The sequence below is a fragment of the Lepisma saccharinum genome, chromosome 17, assembly GCF_977018435.1.
Source record: "Lepisma saccharinum chromosome 17, izLepSacc3.1, whole genome shotgun sequence".
In the NCBI taxonomy this organism is placed as follows: Eukaryota; Metazoa; Arthropoda; class Insecta; order Zygentoma; family Lepismatidae; genus Lepisma; species Lepisma saccharinum.
Genome location: NC_139245.1, coordinates 44,891,439 through 44,915,123, shown reverse-complemented (window position 1 = coordinate 44,915,123; position 23,685 = coordinate 44,891,439). Strand labels below are relative to the sequence as shown.

General features: G+C 38.0%; 1 protein-coding gene across 2 annotated transcripts in view; it reads right to left on the bottom strand.

Annotated features, from left to right (window-relative positions):
- The window catches only part of pnut (septin 7-like protein pnut), a 244,743-nt gene that overhangs the window by 208,048 nt on the left and 13,010 nt on the right, over window positions 1–23,685 (bottom strand). The window contains exon 2 of one of the 2 annotated variants that reach the window (XM_083139395.1): window positions 8,856–8,879. The exons of the other annotated variant lie outside the window; for it this stretch is intronic. Within the exon in view, the coding sequence (XP_082995521.1) occupies window positions 8,856–8,879 (24 nt within the window). The remainder of the gene's footprint in view (window positions 1–8,855; window positions 8,880–23,685) is intronic. 2 annotated transcript variants of the gene reach the window in all.

Sequence of the window (23,685 nt, the reverse complement as noted above, 5' to 3'; positions counted from 1 at the left end):
AGTGTTAAAAGCGTAGGCGTAGACTATGCTAAAACTACTTCAAAATTCAAACAATGCATCATGCACACACACACTACTATGTATGAAAGTACCAACGTGTACGAATAAGTCACGATATGAATAATGGAAATTCGATTTACAAACATTGCTCTCCCTTCTGGATAAATTCATCAACACAGTTTATTGATCACAGCCTATGTAAAGTTAAAATCTGTCGGGGAAAATTACATTTTATTACTACAGAATTAAACTGGGAAGAACAGCATAAAAGCTAGATTTATATACCTACTTTAATTAATGCTTAACCTACAGTTCTATACTGGATTCAAGCAACGAAGAGCCTAAGGGAATAGAATCCATAACCTCCAGTTCCTAACTAAGAATGAGCGGAACCGAATCTTTGAAGATTCCAATATCGAATATTGATGGATTTGGGTATCGATCCCAGGATTTGGGATTCTGGATTCGATCCGAATCTCGATCATTTTAGGTTCAGATATTTTCGATTCGAATCCTCATCCCTACTAGAAGCCCCGTTGCTTATTTCGTGGTTTCACAGTCTACCACTCCACCGCCAAATCGGGAAACCCTTTCGCGCCAGTAGCGGTGAGCAATCAAAGCCGATGAGAGAGCATATTCAAATTTGAATTCTAGCGGTTGGGCTTTTCTCAAGTTAGAGCCAGAAGGATGAAGCGACTTGCAGCCCAAGGTGACAACGGCAGAACTGAAAAGTTGAAGATCCTGATTCGTGTGACGATTCCAGGATTCAACATTCGGGATTGGAATTCAGCATTCGGATGTGTTCATACCCATTCCTAACCTACTAGCGAGTCCTTGCGAGAATTCTCAAAAATATCAAACTATTTAACACAAAATGAGGTGATGCGTCATGGATCAAGTGACCAGGATTTCCACCTTCGAACTTAAAACAGAAAACACATTCGAGTTCCATTTCCCAGACAAAATTCCACCGTGGAATGATAAGATTTAAACCTCCTTCAGTCGACACAGAGGGAGCAGTGTTCCACCAAGGAACACGCACACATTCCTCGCTGACTGCATCTTACACGCAGCCGTCTGTTCAAAATCTCTTCACCATTTACCAGAGTGCCACGTAGTATCGTAAACATTCCTGCGTTCATTCTTTCACCCTTTTAGGATTAAACAATTTTTCTAGTATCTTAGCCCATCCCACCTTTGTTGAAAGCCTATTTCAAAGTCCAGAACTCCGCATACGTAACCCTGCGCTTCATTACTGGTCGGTGGCATGCGCAAGATTTTCGAAAGGGGTGGGGGGACAGTTAAATACCTTTTTTAGTAGCCAGTCCTCATTTTGCAATATTTTCCTGGAATACTGGACCAAAGGGGGGTTAATGACCGCATTGGTCACGCCACTGCCAATGGTTCTGTACATATTTCTTAAAAATATTGTCACAACTTTGATTATTTCATTATATCGCTTCTACATTATATATAGAGTAGTTTGTGCGCGCGCGTGTGAGTGAAGGTTATCCGCGCATATATTTAGTTTCCAAGAACGCTAAATGATAATTCTAAATTCTTAAAATATATATCTTGTTTACTTAAAGCGCCTTAGAAAATATCGCAAATCATCGCATAGTTTTTATTCTTAAAAACAACAGTTAAGTTTAAGTTCACTTAGGCTAATCGGGACTAGACCTACGTCATTCTATTGATTGATTAGCTTATTTTACTTCGCATTTCTGCCACTTTTGACTAATCGCGAAGAAGAGGATGAGTGATGATATGATGACATTGATGAAGTGACCCTCTTGAAGGCTAGGATTCGAACCCGGGACCCATAGCGTCTTAGCGCGCTGTGCTAACCACTCCGCCACGGAGACAGGCCTACATCACTTTAAAGTGGGGTCCCAACCACTGAACCACATGCCTCCACAGGCGTGTGAATCCATGATTAGAAGGCGAAAGTTCTAGTCACTATGCTCTAAATTGGGCGTTAAACATTTTCTAAAACAAGGAATTCCTTAGAGATCTTTCAGAATTTACATCAGGGTGGATCCTTAAAACGGAAGACAGTCACCAAATCCGCTGGGAATAATGTTCTGGAAATCAACCTCCGTCAATTTACAACACGAAAGAAATAGTGATTATTGCTGTCTGCAAGACCCACAAATCTAGATAGATATTTCCACGTGTTTCCGCCGACCATGGTCAACGGATTCCGTTGCTTTTAAACTTTCCAGTCACAAGGGGGGAGGGGGGACTTGCACAATCTCGAAGAGCCTGAACCATTTCCGGTTCAAATAAAAACAACCGTTACAATGATAGAATCTTACCTGTGAAGACGAGGGGGTTAGGGTAGGTTGAAATGCCGCATAAAGTGACACACGCAACAAATACTTCACATTTCTGGTTTCTGGGTACAGTCCTACACTGTAAGTGAAACATCATAACATTACAATTCTGTTTTATCACCGTGCTTCATACTCCCTCCAACTACTGCAATGACTTGAATGGAAAAATTACCAAGAAACAATTAAATCATTCGGCTTGCCACAAGCAAGATCCAAAACAAAATGGAATTTAAAGGTTTCCTATCTCGTAATCTTTACGTGGGAAATGGTCGCGTGGAAAAACTCGAAAATAATTTTCACGTGCATCATTCTATTCCCAATCCACTGCAAAAATTAAGTTTGAAGTAAACAAAACGACGTGACTTCTGAAAAAAGTTATTACCTTGTGTGTTAGATCTGGTGTTGTTCTGCCGAAAACTCTATTGGTCGCAACTGTAAAACTCACAAGGTCCTATAACTTCAATATAGTAGCTACGTTGAGAGGTACCATTTTAAGACATGCACTGTATTTCTACACGTAAGACTATTGAAAAGATGTCGTCATTCGAACAATGAATAGAATTCTTCAAAAGCCGCGTGCACCAAATTTTCAAGTTTGTTAAAATTGTAATCTTGTCAATCTCCTGGGACCTGAGGTATGTTCCCCCATCCCCCCAAAGTTAGGCGGGTGTGTTATGGAAACAAATATTTCCATGGACACTGAAGCTGGTGTGTTCGTGTCAGGGGCAGAAAGATCTAAAACTAATTCAGGGGCCAGCTTTTTTTTTTCTTCCTTTTTCGGGCAAATATGATTTTAAGAAAGCCATGAATCCAAATAAGATAAAGCTACACATTTTGAAATATATTAAAACATTTAAATTATTAATTAATACGAGATTGGATTAAAAGTTATTAATCCTTGCATCAGAGTGGCCTTGCTAAAGAAGGCTCAACTGGTAACAACAAAAATGACATTCTAATCCGCGTATATGGCCAATTCTACCATATCACCGCAGATTTTAAAAATCGGCTAGCAAGGGTGAAATATTATAATGTCATGTTTATTATTTTGATTTAATGATACACGTGAACAGAAAAAAACATCAAAAAATTTTAAAAAGGTAATGGAAATTTCCATAAGTGAACTCAAAATATTAAAAAATATTTTTTTTGGGCAATGGAATTGAAAATTCAGGCACGAGGTGAAAATTTTCAGCCGCTCTGTATTTTTCAACCCCTCGTTATAGTGCAGAAAGCGGATTTCAACATGTGGAAAATTTTCATCAGTTTCCACGTGCCAGCGACGTCTGCTGTAATTTATCATTGTTATAAGTAAAATATTTTAGAATTTCTGATATTAGATTCTTCTTCTCTTTTAGAAAGACTTGCAAAAGAACACCATCCATCCCCACAGGGTACGACGCTGCTCTTTCATGGCATCAATTCATATTTACACCTGCACAATGTACTCTAGTGTGATTGATGCTGGTAGACTTCCATCACATGAACTTACATAATGTAGCCTCTGGCTTTCTAAACACTTGCGATTAAAATGTGACAGGCTTCAATGAACACAGCGGTGACTTTGGGCGAGAAGGCTGGTCCTACAGTTTAGAGTAAAATCCTCACCATACGGAATCAAACTTGAATCCTTGATTACAATGAGATAACAGTCGTCTTGACGACGTGTTAAAATTGTCGTCATCCCACATCACGTTTTAAAGAAACCTCAAGCAATACAGTGGCTTGCCCAAGGCGAGATTGATGGGTGCCACAAACGCTCCCTCCCTTGGTCCAACATCCCCCCCCCTAAAAATAAAGAACGTCAAAGACAGGAAAATATGGCCAATTAGGGCTGACTGCTTTAAAAAGTACAAGTAACCCCCTCCTTTCGAAAATCCCGGGCACGCAACTGGCAATACCTGTTGGAACAGCATCGGGATCAAAACTAGGTCTTGGTTATTTTATATTTTTCCTTTCGTATAAACTTCATCCCATCAGTACATATATTTTGTTTCCCTTCTTAGAGCCTAATAAACACTATTAAATGATTACGAGATTAATGTACTTTGTCCAAAAGTGATACATTATCTATATAAAAGTGATTTATTTTAAAATCGCCTGATTAAATCAATCCACCTTGGTCCAGAGGGACCTAGTAACGACGTAAGGGCACATTCCCATTGATCACTTGCACCCTCCCAATTACCTTGGGGTTCACTTTCTCTTTCTTGTGTGAAACAATGCCGTGTAAACTGGGACGTTCCAACACATCTACCGCGATTACACAATCTTGAAAATCCTTTCTGAAGAGAAGTTCTCTAATATAATCACTGCACTGTTTCTTGCTTGTTATTTCCGTCGTCCGAAGCGGGCATTCAAAGTAATTGTAACAATGTACAGGGGGTTAGCATACTAACAAGAAGGGTTGTTCAAGCTCCAGGAACCAATAAATTCTAATAAATTTTAATTCGGTCAAAGTTAAGTCTTGTTTCATTTCAATACCGAACTTGGAACGTATTTAAATTGATCAGGAAAAAAAGGTTCCGCGACAGAATTGAAATACTTTAATAATAAAAGGGTTTTTTACGGTCCAGAATCCATTTACGCTTGCTGATTATATCTCCCGGATCGGAATTGAATTTATTTACAATTCCTGGACCTCTAACAACCCTGCTAAAAGGACTTTGAGAAAAAGGACTATGGTAGACAAGCTGTCGTAATTCCATACTTTATGGAGGATTGTGACATGATCTGGGGGGATGCGTCATTGGCATTTGGGGGAGGGCTGTCTGAACATAAGGTTAATTGACTGATTGATTTGGTTACTTTACTTCGCATTTCTGCCATTTTGGCCAATCTCGAAGATAAGGATGAGTGATGATATGATGAAGGGACGTTCGTAGCGGTCTGTGCTAACCATTAGGCCACGGAGGCCGGCTGAACCGCTGAAGTTTGTCCCACTGAGAATCCAACTCCGGACATCTTGGTTAGACGAAAATGACGAAACGCACAAGCTACCGGGCATGAGCGATGCTAAAGAAATTCTACAAGACTCCTACTTTGATATGCTAAGGAAGTGATACATAATATACACAGTGGAAAAATGCATAACATTATCTAACGGACATACCAATCGTGCAGATAGCAACAATAGCAATGAAATATAAGAAATACCAGCACGCCGTCACGTCCGAAGGAATGCAAGATTATTTACCACACATCGAAACAAACAAGCGAGGGATATCAACCTTCACATTCCGGAAGCCGATATTTGCGGAAGTCCACTTTGGACTGTGCACTATGCCCTCTTACTACCAGCGGCTCCTGTTGTAATCCAATTGAAGTCGCCTTTTACATGCTGAATATAAGAGCGATTTCAATCTTTCTGACGTTGAGCACAACGTCACTAAAAACCGACCACGGACGCTGTCGTTATCAGCCTACCAGCATGTAATTCGGATGATTACTTCAAGCAGGCCGAAGTGAAAGATAAAACAAGTGAATAACAAAAACTAATTACCTTGCAGCATCACCTCTCCACGGCCCTCCATGATAACAAAACACACACTATCGCGTCCCGGTTCGCAGAATACACATAAAAGCCTTTTGATGCGCGAATGTTGTCAGATACAGACACCACTTGCATCAGCCATGAAACCACACAGCGAACTGACTGCTTCGACTGGACGGGAGCAAGCGGATGCAGCAGAGATAAAAAAAAAAAGTCGACAATCCGCGCCGCAACTCACACAGTTACTGAGGTTTCCTTTTTTGCCTCTCTCTCTCTCTAGTTTCCTTTCTCATGGGGCAGCCGCCTGCAACAGGTCCAGAAGAAACGGCGTAGAGCGAACGAGCAGCAACCTGTTGACTACCTGTCACCGTTGTCATTTCGTCACAACTTATCGCCTTCAATCCATCACGGTGGGCAATCAAGGAGCTCAATTTCCCATCAAATGTGGTGCAAGGGAAACATACTCAAGTCTGGCAATAAAATCTATAATGAACTCTCTGCGGCACACTCATCCAACGGCGTTTACTCAAGTCCCTTGTAAATAAAACCCTCATTACAATTTCTAGCCACAGACAAGGAAAATTAATATACTAATATGTATCAAAACTACTACTGAATGTTGTGCGTATGCCAAAAGCTCTGATCTGATTTCATTTTTGTTACTTAGCGTCACTTTTGGCTAATAGCGACGATGAGGATGATAGGATAAAATTGATGAAGGGACACTCACGAAAATGCCCAGGCCGGGCTCCCTGGAATCATAGTGTGACATGCTAACCACTCCGGAACGGAAGTCGGCCAGAAGCAGGGTTGTTAATGTAAAGGTCCATAAATTCTAATGTGTTCTATTAGGTTCCCCTGCAGGACCGGAACCTTTATTCTCGCACAATTTAAATTCGGTACAAGCTGCGTATTGTTACATTGAAACAAATGTTCTTGGACCGTATTTAATTTTATCCGGAAAAAATGTTCCTGGACCGCATTTAATTTTATCCGGAAAAAAGGTTCCAGGACCGTATTTAATTTTATCCGAAAAAAATGTTCCTGGACTGCATTTAATTTTATCCGGAAAAAATGTTCTTGGACCGTATTTAATTTTATCCGGAAAAAATGTTCCTGGACCGCATTTAATTTTATCCGGAAAAAATGTTCCTGGACCGCATTTAATTTTATCCGGAAAAAATGTTCCTGGACTGCATTTAATTTTATCCGGAAAAAATGTTCCTGGACCGCATTTAATTTTATCCGGAAAAAATGTTCTTGGACCGTATTTAATTTTATCCGGAAAAAATGTTCCTGGACCGTATTTAATTTTATCCGGAAAAAATGTTCCAGGACCGTATTTAATTTTATCCGGAAAAAATGTTCCTGGACCGCATTTAATTTTATCCGGAAAAAATGTTCTTGGACCGTATTTAATTTTATCCGGAAAAAATGTTCCTGGACCGCATTTAATTTTATCCGGAAAAAATGTTCCTGGACTGCATTTAATTTTATCCGGAAAAAATGTTCCTGGACCGCATTTAATTTTATCCGGAAAAAATGTTCTTGGACCGTATTTAATTTTATCCGGAAAAAAGGTTCCAGGAGACCGTATTTAAATTCATCCGGAAAAAAGGTTCCTGGAGAGTATTTAAATTCATCCTGAAGAACGATTCCTGGACCGCATTTAATTTTATCCGGAAAAAATGTTCCTGGACCGCATTTAATTTTATCCGGAAAAAATGTTCTTGGACCGTATTTAATTTTATCCGGAAAAAATGTTCCTGGACCGCATTTAATTTTATCCGGAAAAAAGGTTCCAGGACCGTATTTAAATTCATCCGGAAAAAAGGTTCCTGGAGAGTATTTAAATTCATCCTGAAGAACGATTCCTGGACCGCATTTAATTTTATCCGGAAAAAATGTTCCTGGACCGCATTTAATTTTATCCGGAAAAAATGTTCCTGGACCGCATTTAATTTTATCCGGAAAAAAGGTTCCAGGACCGTATTTAAATTCATTCGGGAAAAAGGTTCCTGGACCGAATTGAAACACTTTACAGATAAAAAGTTTCTTTACGGTCCAAAACCCGCTAACGCTTGCTGATTTTCTCTCTTGGACCGGAATTTAATTTATTTACAATTCCCGGACATTAAACAACCCTGGCTAGAAACGCAGACTTCGAATTCTCATCTACGATATACGCACACCAATGACAACGTACACGGGTCTCCTTTATAGAAATTAATAAAATCGCCTTTTAAAATAATACTTCCACGTTCGATACTTGATCAGGGTGAAATTCAATAGCTAAAGATGAAGATCCGATCGTTTTAACCACAATGAAAAAGGGTGAACTGCAAAACTGAATAGAAAACAACTGGTGGCATCTGTTCCATCCACCCAAGTACGATCAAATTAAATCTATAAACTTGTTTCCTGTATATCTATCAGACAGTGTTGCCACGTTGAGTGACATAATGTCATTACTTCTGAGATAGGCCTTGTATAAATATACAGGGTGAGTCGAATGTCTTTGGACATCCTTTTATTGTGAAACCTGACAGGAAAATGTGAAATCTGGTAGAGGGGGGGCGCAACTTGTAGGGTACATGCTGACCATGGCCGCCATCTTGAACGCAGGTTCGAAATTTCAAGATATCGAAGAAACAATTACACTTTTGAATTCCTGAGCTCACGATAGCGTAATTTGATATGCTACATACCCTCTTCCCATTTGAAATTTCGAACCTGCGTTCAAGATGGCGGCCATGGGCACCATGGACCCTACAAGTTGTGGCCCCCACCCCCTCTACTGCCATCTCCCATTACCAGATTTCACATTTTCCTGTCAGGTTTCAAAATAAAAGGGTGTCAAAAGACTTTTGACACACCTTGTATACCTGTGCTTGGGTACACAAGCAACACAGGAAAGTCCTTAGACATCACAATATTCAAAATGGCTAAATCATAACAAATGGACAGTGCTGTCAAAGAAGCATTATAAATCCATATCGCATCTGAAGCAGAACGGCGGTACTTACCGAATCGGCGACTGGAGAGAATCTCTGTGGCAAAAGAAAAAAAGTGTGTGTTATTAATAAGCCAACAAAAGCAGCAGAAAAAAGCAAAGCATGTATAAATGATACTCTAGGACAATCGATAAACAAGCCACATGAATATGCCTACATGTATCGACAAACCCACGCAAAGACTACAGGTGCTGTTTTCAAGACACACTTATCCCTCTAATTCAATTTATTTACAAGATTGCTATATCCATACTACCTTCTATATAAGTCAATACGAGGAGGGGTTTAGGTCTGTCTGTATATGTAAGCTATATACTGTTATTTGTTATGCAATGGCAAAATACAATAATACATAATTAATTATATCAAAACATTGTCAACATGCTAGCTGTTTCAAATAATAGTCAAAAATAGGTTTTCACTATTTCACGGGGTCTACATTATTTTTATATTAAAGTAACTATTCTACTGATTGTTAAGGAACGTTTTTCTTACATTTACTGGACAATGAAATATGAAACATAACACTCTTCGTGAAACATAACTACCCTGAAAATACTTTCCAAGATTTATAGCTACAAGTGAACAATTTTGTGGGACAGACGAAACGCTGCCTCTTTACTTAATAAAAAGAAATCCATTTTAATTTCTGTGAATTGTCAAATGATGGAAAATAAATTGTTTAAGATAAAGAAAGAAGGTAATCAGAGTGACTACTCTAGGATCTTGATAAAATTCAAGTATAATTCCCGGTTTTCAAGACGAACTTTCCAAAAACTCAAGGGTACAAGAAGATGTCCATATAGACATACACAAATATATTAATATAAAGGGTATGCGTGATTCCAATTTATCCAAAAAATTTAATTTAATTCAATTAAGTGGTATATAATTTAAGATGCGGAGTTTACATTAGCCTTTTCACATACTCAGATTCGAAATAAATCTGCAAACACAAGTCACAAATGTTGCGGGATATACTAATCTACGAAAAATTGTTAACTGTATAAGAATTTCAAACTGGAAATTTACCTAATCAACTTTCAAGATATCTTGCAATAATCTTCCGTCTGCCATAAATTGTTCTGAAAAGGACACTAACAAAGCAAACGGATTGACAGGATTCTATTTTCCATGCAGCTTTCTTTTCTTTTCCTTCCTCGATAAAAATAAAAGCTCACCTGTCAAAGCCTTGCCTCAGGGCATTAATAAATATGTATAAATTCAATAGGATTGAGATTAATAAAAGTTGTCATTTTTCACGTCTACGGAGAAAAATTCACGTAGAATTCATGCATAATTCCCGGAGCCAATAATTCACGCATAATTCCAGGTAAGTAGCCACACTGGTAATTAACCTTTGAATATTCTAGTGGAGTTGAAGGGGAAACGTAGGAGAAATTGTGTTTTCCTGTCTCGAGTGGGACACAATAACAATCGAAGGTAAAAAGAAAAAAAGAAAACTTTGTAAAATGCCTCCTACATTGTAACTAAATTATGTGTAATAATTGAAATGTAATCCAAATAACAATTTTAGATTGTTCACTCACAATATAGAATCAAGTTACAGCATTGAATTAAATTTTAAAAATTGAGTTTAGGGTGACTTTGACATGGAATGCCCTGCCCCAAATACATAATCAAACCAGTATACTGTCTACATACGCAAACAAGAAATAACACAAACTATGTGCTAGCCAAAGGAACACTAAGTCATCCAGAGAAACTACCGATGGCTATACGAAAGATTACAACTAACGTGAACTCGCAACATTCTCCAATGAGTTTTCTTTTTCAATACAATGCGGCCTTACGCACGGATACTATTTTTAGAACAAAAATACCATTCTATATTCACGAGTACTATGGACATATCAACAGAAATAGCGCGTATTGTTATACACGACAGTATTGCTACCAAACACACAACCTCTTGAAACTTTTTCTTTCTGTGAGACAAACAATTTTAACTTTCCACCACTTCTCAACAATTGTGTTATTATGAATTCATAATTTAAAAATGCAGGGTCCATGTAGTATTCATGGAAACGAATGCGATTTTTCATCTCTGCACGCACGGTGAAAAATATGAACGCAAAGAACCCAAAAATTAAGCACACGAATCTACCGTTTCTTACCTAAGAATAACGAAGCTCCTGAACAGTTGCTAACAATGCCAGTTGTTGGTAATTACTATCACAACCCTTAAATTTACAGAGAGATATGGAAGAGGCCAAGAATAGATATCTACAGCATAGCAGTATTCAAATGATTTATTACTTCGTATTTCTGGGCATATGCGTGCGCAGACCATCTGATTAGGGGGGGGGGCAAAAGCCGTTGAAAGTTCAGTCGGCAAAGAAAAACAATCTCACTATTTCAGTTTTATTGCATAATCAATTCATCCGTCCCATAACAAACCAACAGCAAAAATTATATAAATTGTCTCTGAAATGTGCGCGCTCCCTTTCCTCCGAAGAATTGTTTATACATTTAAGACAAAACTGTTGAGCAGTTGTTTTTAATTCTCTCTCTGGTAATTTACAATGCATTACAGAAAATAATCACATTGCGTACGAAGCGATCAAGAACATTTTTAGACGTAAATTTTTGCAAACTAAAAACAATATTGATTTAATAGGGCGCCAAACAATCATAGAGCGCCATTGCATTCTCTTTTACAATTGTTTCATTTAGATCGTTCGGCGCCCAGGTGCAAATCCCGATAAAATTTGAAATCGAGGGGGCAATTGCCCCTTTGTGCCCCCTGCAGGTGCTCTAGACCTTTTGCAAGAAATAATGCAAGAAAAGACGTGAAAAGTAATAATATTTCGAGTATCATTTGGTCCAGTTACTCTTAGATTCTGCTAGTCTTGCTTTCTTTTACTTCAATGTTTGCCCCCCTGCCCCCTACAATTTATTTCCGTCCAAGGTTGGGGGTTGGGGGGCAATCTACATTCATTATTATGATGAGGATGCAGAATGCGGTAATTTCAATCAAGTGGTGTTTTCTTTTAGGTGGCAACACTATTATCGGGGTAATATGCCATATGGAAAGTACCTTGCTTGTCCCTCCGTGGAAAAAATCTGCGGACATCCATAATTAGGGGGAGCAATTTCCCATCCTTGCGCACGCCTATGTTTCTTTGGCCTGTTCAGTAAGGTGCCTAATTTCCACGCTACCAACCACAGACAATTTAAATGTGGAAGAAATCCGTCATGATTGCCCGGTCCAAGTATTTGGTATCAACTTAACAGATTGATTAGTACCTAGGAGGGTGGTGCTGATAACATCACGTCTACGGCAGAACAAAATTAAGCCAAATTTGTATGATACGTGATCTGAATTTCTACTGTGTATCAGAAGAAAGTGTCACAAACTAACTCTACTGTGTATGAGAAGTGTCACAAAATAACAAAAACAGTACACTGAAAACAAATGAACATATTTTGAAATAGGAACGGGTTACAATGCAGTGCAGCTAATAAATATTACAATTTGAGAGGTGAGAAAGAGTGCTGGAGGCAAAAAATATATATAATTACTGATACGGCGATTCAGATAATAATCAATACTAGACATTTATTTTAAATACTGAAAGAATATTAATCCCACATTCATCCATTCTACACCACAATTATACAGGGTGTTCATCAAGTCCTGGTACCATTACAAAAAAACATAGCTCGGAAACTACATGCAATAGAACAATGCTGTTGATTGCAAAATGAGCTACAACTCTTCACGTTTATATGCCATACACCTCTATGTGCGCCCCCTCTAGTTGCTCTCAGAACATCAAGGCGTTAATCCATTTTTGCCCACACACGCCCTAGCATATCACCAGTAACAGTTAAGATACTCTCCGTTATTCTTCGAAGAGTAGCAACATCTGGAACAGGAGTTCGATAAACACAATCTTTAAAATACCCCCAGAAGAAGAAATCCCGCGTGGCATCCAAGATTTTAGAATGCTCAACCCTCAACATACACATCAGAAGTCTTGCCACGTAAAGAATCAAAGTAAGGTAAATCAGTAACTTTTTTCATAGAAAAATTACAATTTACAATCCTAAGAAATCACACCTGCAACAAAAGTAAACAAACAAACCGTCATTATCAGTGTTATAATACACATTTTGCAATCAACAGCATTGTTCTATTGCATGTAGTTTCCGAGCTATGCTCTTTTTGTAATTGTACCGGGACTTTATGAACACCCTGTATATTTGGAACAGTTAAATTAAAAAAAAAACTGCAAATACACTCAAAATATTTAGACATTATGCAACAACTACAGACTAAGTAGTTATTGGGTTTGCTAGAATTTTCGACTAATATCTAACACAGTCTACACTGCAACTAAAACAGGGTGGCTCAAAAGACTTTCAAACATTACAAAGGCTTATTACAAAGAAACTATTACCGTCACAGCTGCATGGCTTGTGGCAAAAGAAAGAAGCTCAAAGGTTTTTCCTCTTTTTGTTCTAGGTAGAGGCTGCGGTGGCTTAGGGAGGCGCTGCAACCGCTGGAGCTGAAAATGGCGTCAGAGAAGGAGAAAGCTCGATCATGAAACCAAATCAACGACTGCTGTGCAGCGAAATTTTTTTAGGAGGGAATATGGACGACCACCACCTGATTACAAAAAATTTCGCTGTACAGTTGACTTGGTTTCATGATTCCATAAAATAAATTAAGCGTTCCCCTGCAATGACGCCATTTTCAGTTCCAGCGCATCCTATACCAAATCAGCCTCTACCGAGAACAAAGGGGGAAAAAACTTTATGAGTTTCTCTTTCTTTTGCCAGAAGTCATGCAGCTGTAACTGTAATAGTTTCTGTGTAAACATTCTGCCACCCTGTATAACATATATGTAACGAAGCTACCATAGCACATCCAGGAGAATTATCGACTGCTTTCACTTACCCTTGCAGTACAGGAATAATGTCAGACGGAAATGTCTGCATCCTTCTGGTAAGCCCTTGATTTTGTTTCCCAGCCTACCAAGTCAAAATGATAACTTTGATTTCATTCCAAAAATTCAAATATAAAGGGTGTCCCTGTACAGAATTGATAAACTTTCTTAATGTGCAAAAGCCAACCCAAAAAGGCATTTTTATCCTGTCCGCATGCACGCGGCAAGGATCGACTTTTGCCAATTATACTTATGCACCGACATAGTGAGGTTACAAAATTCACGCATGCCCTTAAATCCTGCATGTATCACCATCCATACAAGTTTGATTTGGTTTACACTTCGCTTTTCTGGCACTTTGGCTACTCGCGAAGATGAGGATGAATGGTGATGAAATGGATGAAAGAACTATCTTAACATAAATATACAGCAGACAGCACGAAAACCTGAGGATTATACTGGCTGTAGGTCCAACGCCAGAGCCTCGTTAATCTGGAAAATGTAGTCCAGGGTTTATTACTTGAAAGAGAGCTTGACATGAGAGTGCTGTCTTCACAAAGTTCGCCTCTTATCCCCTCCCACTACATGTTGTTTATCCTCTTATTTTATGCTCTTGCATTGGAGAAGTGTTCCGTAAGTTCTATCCACAATTACCAAACACCCTCACCAAAAGGTGGCTCCTGCCAGAACCTATCCGAGGCATAGTGAAAATTTCATTTCTTTCGATGGCGAAAACCGTGATCTGTGTTGCGTGGTTGCATACATATGGGATAAACCTTTTCCCGATGGTTTATACCGTCAAAATTAGATCTCAAATGTGCAAAAACGTTATCAGATGTCCTCGACACGTTGTGAAAACTTGTCGGTGTTGTACGGCAACACCCTGTATATACTTAAACACCACTCGCCGCACATGGAACTATTAGGATGAGTTATCAGATTCCAAATTTATGACCTACGCCAAACCATGTAGATATTCTAATTTCAGAAATTTTCCTCTTGATATTTGTAGTAATATTTACTTTTCGCATAACATTCAACTGAGATTTAAGCAAATATAATATGCACTATGAATGGCCTCGAAAACGGTGCAACAAATTAAAAATAGGCAATGATCTGATCATGGCACACTCTGCTACGCTACGGAGTAGCTATATTGAGACCTTTTACATATTCTCTATTTTCTCAATCTGTTTCCCATTAGCTTCACAGAACTGACAAGCCGACTGTTGTAAAAGCTCTTTCATCCACGTGTGTTTACACCAATATCACATGTGTGCGGGCCTCTGGAGAATTCTATCTCTGCCATCACACCACACCAACTGTCCTCTTCACCAACGTCTTCTACGTCCAAAGTCAAAGCATGGAAAAATATTCCTCTGCAACTATCGTTATGTTTGCGGCTTATCTGTGAATCAATCTATAGCACAAAACATACAACGCATTGAAATATAACGTACCTTTAGTGCGTAAGGAAAACCAATTGAAGATGCAATAGACTGTGATAAGATGCGTGAATTTCTGGCCCAAAAGCGATTCAGATACGTCATACATCCACTACTTATGTGCACACGGGAGGAGAAACATGAGTTTCCTTTTGTTCCTTGAGAGCATGTTGTTCTCCACATAACTTGAGTAATGAGAGGGATACTTTAGGGGTATAGATCAAATTTGGTTAGAAAATTAATATTTGGTTGTTACATATAGCTATTAAAATTTCTTACGGTCTTTCAAATTTTGTTTTTGAAGTTGGACCAAATCAGTATTTTTCAGGAATTTTGAAGCATTTTAAGTTTCTTTCGGAACTTACTTCAGGATTTTTCGCGCCTAATTTAAGATTTTAGAGCCTATTTTATGATTTTTAGAACCTATTTTAGGATTTTTAGAGCCTATTTTATGATTTGTAGAACCTATTTTAGGATTTTTAGAACCTATATTAGGATTTTTAGAGCCTATTTTATGATTTTTAGAGCCTATTTTATGATTTTTAGAACCTATTTTGGGATTATTAGAGCCTATTTTATGAGTTTTAGAACCTATTTTGGGATTTTCAGAGATTTTAGGTACCTAAAAGCACACTTTTTAGAACCTAAAAATCCGAGGTCTAATCATCACTCATCCATATCGTTGCGATTAGCCAAAAGTGGCAGAAAAAGACGCTAAATAATAAAAATAAAATGAAATCAAAGCATCTATTCTAGGCCTGGAACTTTATTTTTAGAAAATTACTCTATAATCTCTAAAATACGGATTATAACGTGGTTCCTGTTTATAGTAGGATGTATGTTTATATAAACCAGTGCAATTGTGGTCAGGTACCCGAATGAAATTTGCCCCTCCCAGCTATAATGCTGAATCCGCCACTGCCCTGAACAAAAGAACGAACGTAATGAAATGCTCATGATCCTACTGGGAGTCAAACCAAGAATTTTAGGTGAGAACTGAACGCAAGCGGCAAATGTGGCGCGTAAGGTCTTTTCTGTCACGCCATTAGGTTAATCAGAATGATAATGCATGGGGAAGAAGAGCTATGTTTTCTTTTTTTCGAAACCAATCTTCTTCGCGAGTGACGAGAAAGTTATTTTCCCCACATTCCCAAGTATCGGGATGTTTCTTTCAGGGTAGGTAGACATACGTGTATTCAAACATCTGCCACAAGTGGATTCAGGGTTCAGATGGGCCAACCTAAGTAGCGTCAACAGTTCGAACTGGACTACGTAAAGCTATGCAAGAAGACATGCCCTTCTCGCCCCCTTGGTTGCTTACGGGGGCCAGGTACAAGATCTTGAGAAAGCAATGCTCGTAACTCCAGCGCTCAGCAAGACTAACTGCTCTTCCGGTTTTTTCATTAAGTCTCAAGGACGAATTGTTGCATCCAAATTAAAAAAAAGAGATTGTTGGCCGCGGTCCAGATCACAGCTAGGCGGTGATTTCGTTTCCATGAAAAACACAGGTCCCGCACTAATTTGCTTTTGTACACCGTGAAAAAACACAAATGCTTGTTTCGGGTAATTTCTTTTCCATGCTGGGAATGGAAAATGGAGTTAATCGTAGCTTTGATGGATTCATTGACTTGGTGTTTAAAGTCCACTTTATGCACAGTAAGGATAATCGGGACAGGGCCTACAGTTTCAAGTAGGATACGAACCACTATGTGCCTCCACCGGGTACCGAACCCAGGACCCCTTGATTACAAGACGTCGACGCTACCAATGTATTTTTAACGCTTCTTTACAATGAAAAGTAACAATGTACAATATTTTAAAAACACGTTAGCCACATAAAAACCGACAATGTATGATATACAGTTTCCACATGCACGTGCATCAAATTTCTAAGAAATCCTCTTCAAGAAAAAATAGAAACTAGAATAAAAAAAGAACTACTCAGCTTCTTGTGCAGTGTACTATTTACAATTACGTGTTAATTGCCAACAAAATAACGCACCTTAGTCATGCGCATACTACTATGTAATTATTTTTACACTAGCTTCACCACTTTCCCATCTCACATGAAATTGTTAAACTTTCAAGAAAACTATGAAAGTTTCTATCAATGTTTCAGCAGCAAAGACTGGTATTTTATTGTAGGCGGGGAAAATTTTTGTATTTCACATTTTCTCTTAGGTTAAAACATAGCTTAATCTCCTAACCAATCAGATGATTTGCCTGGAAGAATAAAATAAAATTTCAAGATCTCTAGCTTTTCCATTGTGCCTCTTACTACTGATAAGCTCAGAATATTTTTATCGAATGAATCTTAACAATTCAGAAGACCTCTTCTCGCTACTACAAACACGAGAGCTTAATATATTCCAGCACGTTCCAGGAAAAAATTATACTGCACCTGCAAAACTGGTTCAAGTAATTTTTAACAAGCTATTATACAACTTGTGCATTAGCTTTCTTGCAAGTGGGTGCAAAGCATATTTATTAGGTAATAAAGTTCAGAGTGAGATGTGCTTGGTGACGACAATGACCTGAGGGTGAGGTCTCAAAAAATCCGTGCAACAACCTATATCAAGTCTGATAAGTCGAGCTGCTGTGATAGCTAATATACAAAGCGATTGTATCATACCTTTAATGCCATTCCTCAGACCTGAAATTACACAGAGTAAGAATAACAGACACCATAACATAACACAGAAGGTATAGCAGCCAAGAATTAAAAATCGCACTACAAAACTTGAAAGCACATGGTGTGTGTATAAGAATTCAAGTCTTTTCCTTGATCTGGTCTATCAATACTTTATAAAAATGTATTATATCCAGCAATGTTACCTGGTACAATTAGCTATCCTTCAATTTAAAATATTATGGTGCACACCCTTTTACAAAGAAATTCTCAATGAACAATTACATGTTTCCAGGATGTATTCCATATAGCCTTTGTTTTTTGTAAATCATTTCAAATATAATTTCTTGAGTATGTAGCATGCATAGTGTTGCAATACGTGTATTTGTTTCATACAGCACCACTATAAAAATAGTTGCAAATCTTCCTCTGTGAACCGACCTCCATTGCGGAGTGGTTAACACAGCACCCTATCGTGTCAGGGGCTCGTAGTTCGAATCCCATGCTTGACATCGGTGCTCATCATACCATCACTTTATCCTCTTCTTCGCAATTAGCCACAAGTGGCAGAAAAAAATTGAAACGAAATAAACCAAATCTATCTTCATCTATGTAACAAAACATATTCATTAAAATTAATGCTATTTCTCTTAGAACTCCACACAGATGAACTATTAATTTAATTTACTGCACTGTGAATCAATTCTACAGATCTAGTCCAATACTATCGACTTTACAACTCAAACAAAAATAAAAAACATTTAACAAAACCTTGCATCATCTTGCAAAATCTCTAACGTGTGTTGAATGGAACAAAAAAGTTTGTGGGATATTGTATGCATGTACTTAGCTACTTTATCCCATTTTCCTTCTTTATGTTATTTGCAACAATGGTGTAAAATGAAATGCATGAAGAAATAACACAATGAAGTACATACATGCACAAGGCAGCATGACTAAAACGTTTTGTCAATCCATATTTTATTAGTTTGTATTACGGATTTCAATCCTAGGTCCCCATGTAGACAAATTATTAATGCTGTTGCTTTTGGTGCAAGCAGGGCTAGATTTAATCCATGGTAGGAGCTCTAAAATTTCAGTGTTGGCCCAGCATCATTTTGGCAATTGGGGAGCTACTTGACTAGATGAAGCCATTGACCACACACCATTCAATTAAAAGTTGCATGGCAGGTCACGGTCCTTGAGGGGTTGTCACACCATACATATAATTCTACATTGCAATTCCTTCGCATGCGAGAAGCTCTTGAATGTGTTTTGTATTCATGATTTATACATTTTATGACAATTTCTGCCTTTTTAGGTTAACCGTTAAATAGGGATGATGGATATCTATGTATTGGATGATATATCTGTCATGCCCACTTGCTATCTGCAGTGGGTCCTTGACCTTCTCTTGCCCATAACTCCAGTGTATGAGCCAGAAACCTGCTTCTTTCAGTATTGCATTAGTTCGCATTTCCACCATGTGGTGGAGAGACTGCTTCCATGTTGACACTCTGCTAGCTGCATCTATCTTGCTCTTTTTTTTGTAATATGTGCTTGGAACAGAGGTATTTGCCAATTCAGGAGTCTTGATGGATTGATTGATTTAATGGCTATTTTAGGTCACATTTCTGCTCCTTGTGGCTAATCTCGACAATAAGGATGAGTAATGAAACTGATGAAGAGATACTCACAAAGAACACATGCCAAGGAAGGAATCTGAACATGGAACAACTAGCTTCTTGCATATTGAAGTCTTGCTTTCTTCTACAATGGTTCAAAGAAGCAAAATGAGACATCTATCTTCTTTGAGCATACAAGACACACTTTGGAGAATGATGAGTTGTAATTTTTTTTTTAAATTATCCATTACAGAAGAGATTTAGTATTTGCAAATTATCCATTTAAGAGGTTAAACATAGCAATGAACATGAATGATCGCTAGACAAAATGAATGAAAGGATCTTGTGACTGGAGGAGAGAGAAATGCCCTCCATAATGCAGATTTTGAATTAAATGACAAAAAAAATAGAAAATGTTACTCAATATTATGTGGCAGTATGATAAATTTAGTGTGCCAGTCTGGTGCTAGTGTGTAGCACTGTTAACTATAGGCAGAAGCCGCATGGAGGTTGTTGTTGCATCTCTTACGAGTAAAAGATGTCAAGGGTTGCCTCGGCTGGCCTGCAGAAATCCACATGAACTGTAGTTAACCCAAATGGCACTACATGTAGAGTCACGGATGCTGCCGGGTTGTAAGGATTCCATTATAAATAAGTGTATTAATTACAAACTGGCAGTGTCCGTGACTGTACAAGCCTATGCAAAAAATTCCAAAAATCAAGCTGCTCAATATACCAAAATGACAATTTACTTTTGCAATGTCAACAGTTGCACCAGATATGCTGGAGTTATATTTTAGAAATAATTTATATTAAATTTGGTGTGCTGAATAAACTGTATATTTTCTACTCATGATATCCATCTCTTGAACCTGTCTGTTTTAGTCACCAATCAATACCTATTTATTAGAAACTACTGCAGATTGATTTTCTGCCACTTCTGGCTAGTCGTGAAGATAAATATGAGTGATGATGATATGATCAAACAACATCCATGCTGAGGCTGGAATTCGAACCTGGGACACCTGGCCTCATAGTGTGCTGTGCTAACCACTCTGCCCTTAGGTCAGCTACTACAGACAGAAATGTAAAATCTTCCTATGGAAATGATCTTGATTGGATTGTCTGTCTGTGGCAACGAATAAATCAGAAATCAATATTTGCTTCAATATCTCAGAAGAAAGGTACAAACTTGTAATTTGGTGTACCAAAAGATAAATATATGGACGAACTGGCAAATATGATCATGACCACAACTGAATCATTCAATACCTGTCAAGGAGCAACAGGTGCTTATAGAGTGGATTCTGTAACCAATAAAAGTAGATTTATATTTATTTTGTGGGTAAAATAATACTTTTAATTAAATCCTAGTTTTGTATAATAAACTGATTCAATGAAGGATCCCATGAAGAATCAAATCTGAGACTACTACAAAGTGTTAACCACTCGGCTATGCAGGAGCCCCTACATAGTAAATACAGTTCTATTTGTTTTAACCCTGCATTAAGTCCATCATTATCTGTAACATGCATAGGCACATGGTGTACACCTGCCCCCCCCCCCCCACAACACATTATCTTTAAGGCATGAAATACATCGTAAACTATATTGCACATGCATGTTAAACGTCTTTTCTTGGTATTTTTTCGAAGATAAGCTGCAATTTATAATGACAAAATATTATAAAATTAAAGTCAATTGCATGCTTAGCATGTGTCATGTTCACTTTTGGTTACGTGGTCACTTTAGTCACTAACACATACCTACATGCCCTTCTCTTCCTCACCAACCCATTTCCATTAACATCTCAATCTGATGTGCACTCTGTCTTTCTTGCTTTGATATTTTTCTTATACATATTTCCCTGAGCATGTGACTGATGTTAACTTTATATTAGGTGGCTTAGAAGTGCAAGAGAACATAGTCTAGCTTACAACAAAGATAATGAAATAACGCTCAGCTACACAAAGCACCCATGTGCAGTATTCACAGTGTTGCAATCTGGCAATGTATATCGATGGAGGTCACCTGTACCCCATGCACCTAACGGAGGGTCAATAATGCATATACATCAGCGGCGTATACTCTGGGTCACCTAGGTATTCGGAGATGACCCGACTATAATTTTGAAAAAAAGTTGTTTTTTTATTTCTTCGCAACATTCTTCCGAACCAATCTTTGATTCGCATATTTCTTTACTTCCAGCGCGCGAATGTTTTTCAAACGTTTGCCGCTGAATGTCCGAGAGGCTTCCAGCCACTTTCTCCAGCTGGTGGAACTGGTGACGTCAGGGTGAGATTCCACCGGCTCCCTTTAAATCCCTTGACGGGAGGGGAAGGAAACACTGCTTCTCAGGCGCGGTTATTCCGTGGCAAGGGTAAGCTCCTTCTGGAGAGAGTCCATCGGTCGCACTCTCCACCCCAGAGCCTTTGCCGTTCCCTTGGCTGGCACTTCCACGGTGGCCTTTGTATCGTAGGAGCTGTGTTGTTTACGACAGGGAAATTTCTCAGGAAACAGAATTCTGGGTTCGCAAATTACATACTGAAAAGGAAAGTAGAGAAAATACATCTGAAAGTGCGCGAGAAACAGGGAAATGTGAACATTTGCGAACCAATTCTATGTTAATTCTCATTTTACATTTGCTTCTGTCTTCCTCTGCTATTTCAACAGATATTGTCATAGGAAAGAAAAAGCTTTAATATTGAAGATGACGTTAATTAAATAAATTAAAATTTTAACTAGAAATTCAAGAAATTACACCGACCTCTGTGGCGGAGTGATTGCCACAACTCCCTACGACGTCAGAGCTCCAGGGTTCGAATACCGGGCTGGGCATGGGTGCTCTTTGTAAATGTCCCTTCATCAATTTCATATCATCACTCGTAGTGATCAGACAAAAGTGGCAGAAAAGCGACGTCAAATAACAATTTAGTAAATCGATTAATGAAGTAATTAAACTATTTATATGCTTACTTTTATTCATTTTTGTATTTTAAAATGCGTGATTACTTTCTTTGTAGCCTTCAAAACCAGTGAGAGTATTTCTTTCACAGAAATGAATAATTTTTAAAAGGGAAAGCTATCAGAAATAAATGATATATATACGTACACATATATTAGGTAATTTAAGTTGCTTCTCCCCCCTCTCTAGATTAATAATGATAAAAGATGTTTGAATGTGAAATATATAAACAAAAAACGCAATGATTCCAACTTACAGAACCTCGTGCATCGCAGGGAATATGAAGTCTGTGTCAAGCAGTAAGGAACCACAATAGAAGATTGGCGCAGGGAATTGAATGCGTGTTGTAGCGATTCGAGAATTTAATATTTGTTTAGCTGTTAGTGGTTTAGTATTCGTGCTAGTGCTGTGTTTAAAGTTAAAGGCAATGGATATAATATAATATTTTCGTGTGAAAATATTTGGAACGGGATCTTTTCCGGAGAAATTGCAAATAGTTAATGTAGGTAGGCCAGTAGAATCTCTTGTACCACATGTCTTGAACTCAAACTTCCGTGTATAAAAACAAAAATCAGGAATGCACGAGTAACTGGGTACTGGGGTAACTTGAATTTTACACTTCAATTAATATTGAGGGTTTTTATTTCACTAATGAATTCCTTTCATATTCTTTGTTACAGGTTTTTTCTTATAGAGTTATTATATTATCTTGTTTTATTGTTTGAAATTCTAAACGTAGATTAACTGCAAGTGCAATCACAACAATTATTCGACAGTGGTCCCAACAATAAGGTAACATTTTTCACACATACATTCGTAAATCCTGTATGAATGTTGAGGTAAATTTGCAGGGAGACTTCAGGAGTGGGTGGATGAATCAAGTGTCTGAGATTACCCACTAGTTAAAACCAGCATACGCCACTGATATACATGCCTCAAGAGGAAAATATGTGGTAACGGTGAGGAAACAATCTATTCTAAATGAATAAATATTAAAACACATATAAACAAAGAATTTGGTGCCGAAGTATGGACAATGTAAGTGAAAATACTTATAATTCTGAAGTACTTTCATCCATAATTTTTTCCATGAATTACTAATGTATACACAGAATGCCAAAAAAATTTACAAATGACCTAACACACTTAATCTAACAATATACCTAACAGCACTGAACCTAACACCCCTGAAAAGAAAATAGATTAGGTCTGAAACTAAAAGATGTTCAGAAATATACAGCCATATGTAGAAAGTATACTTA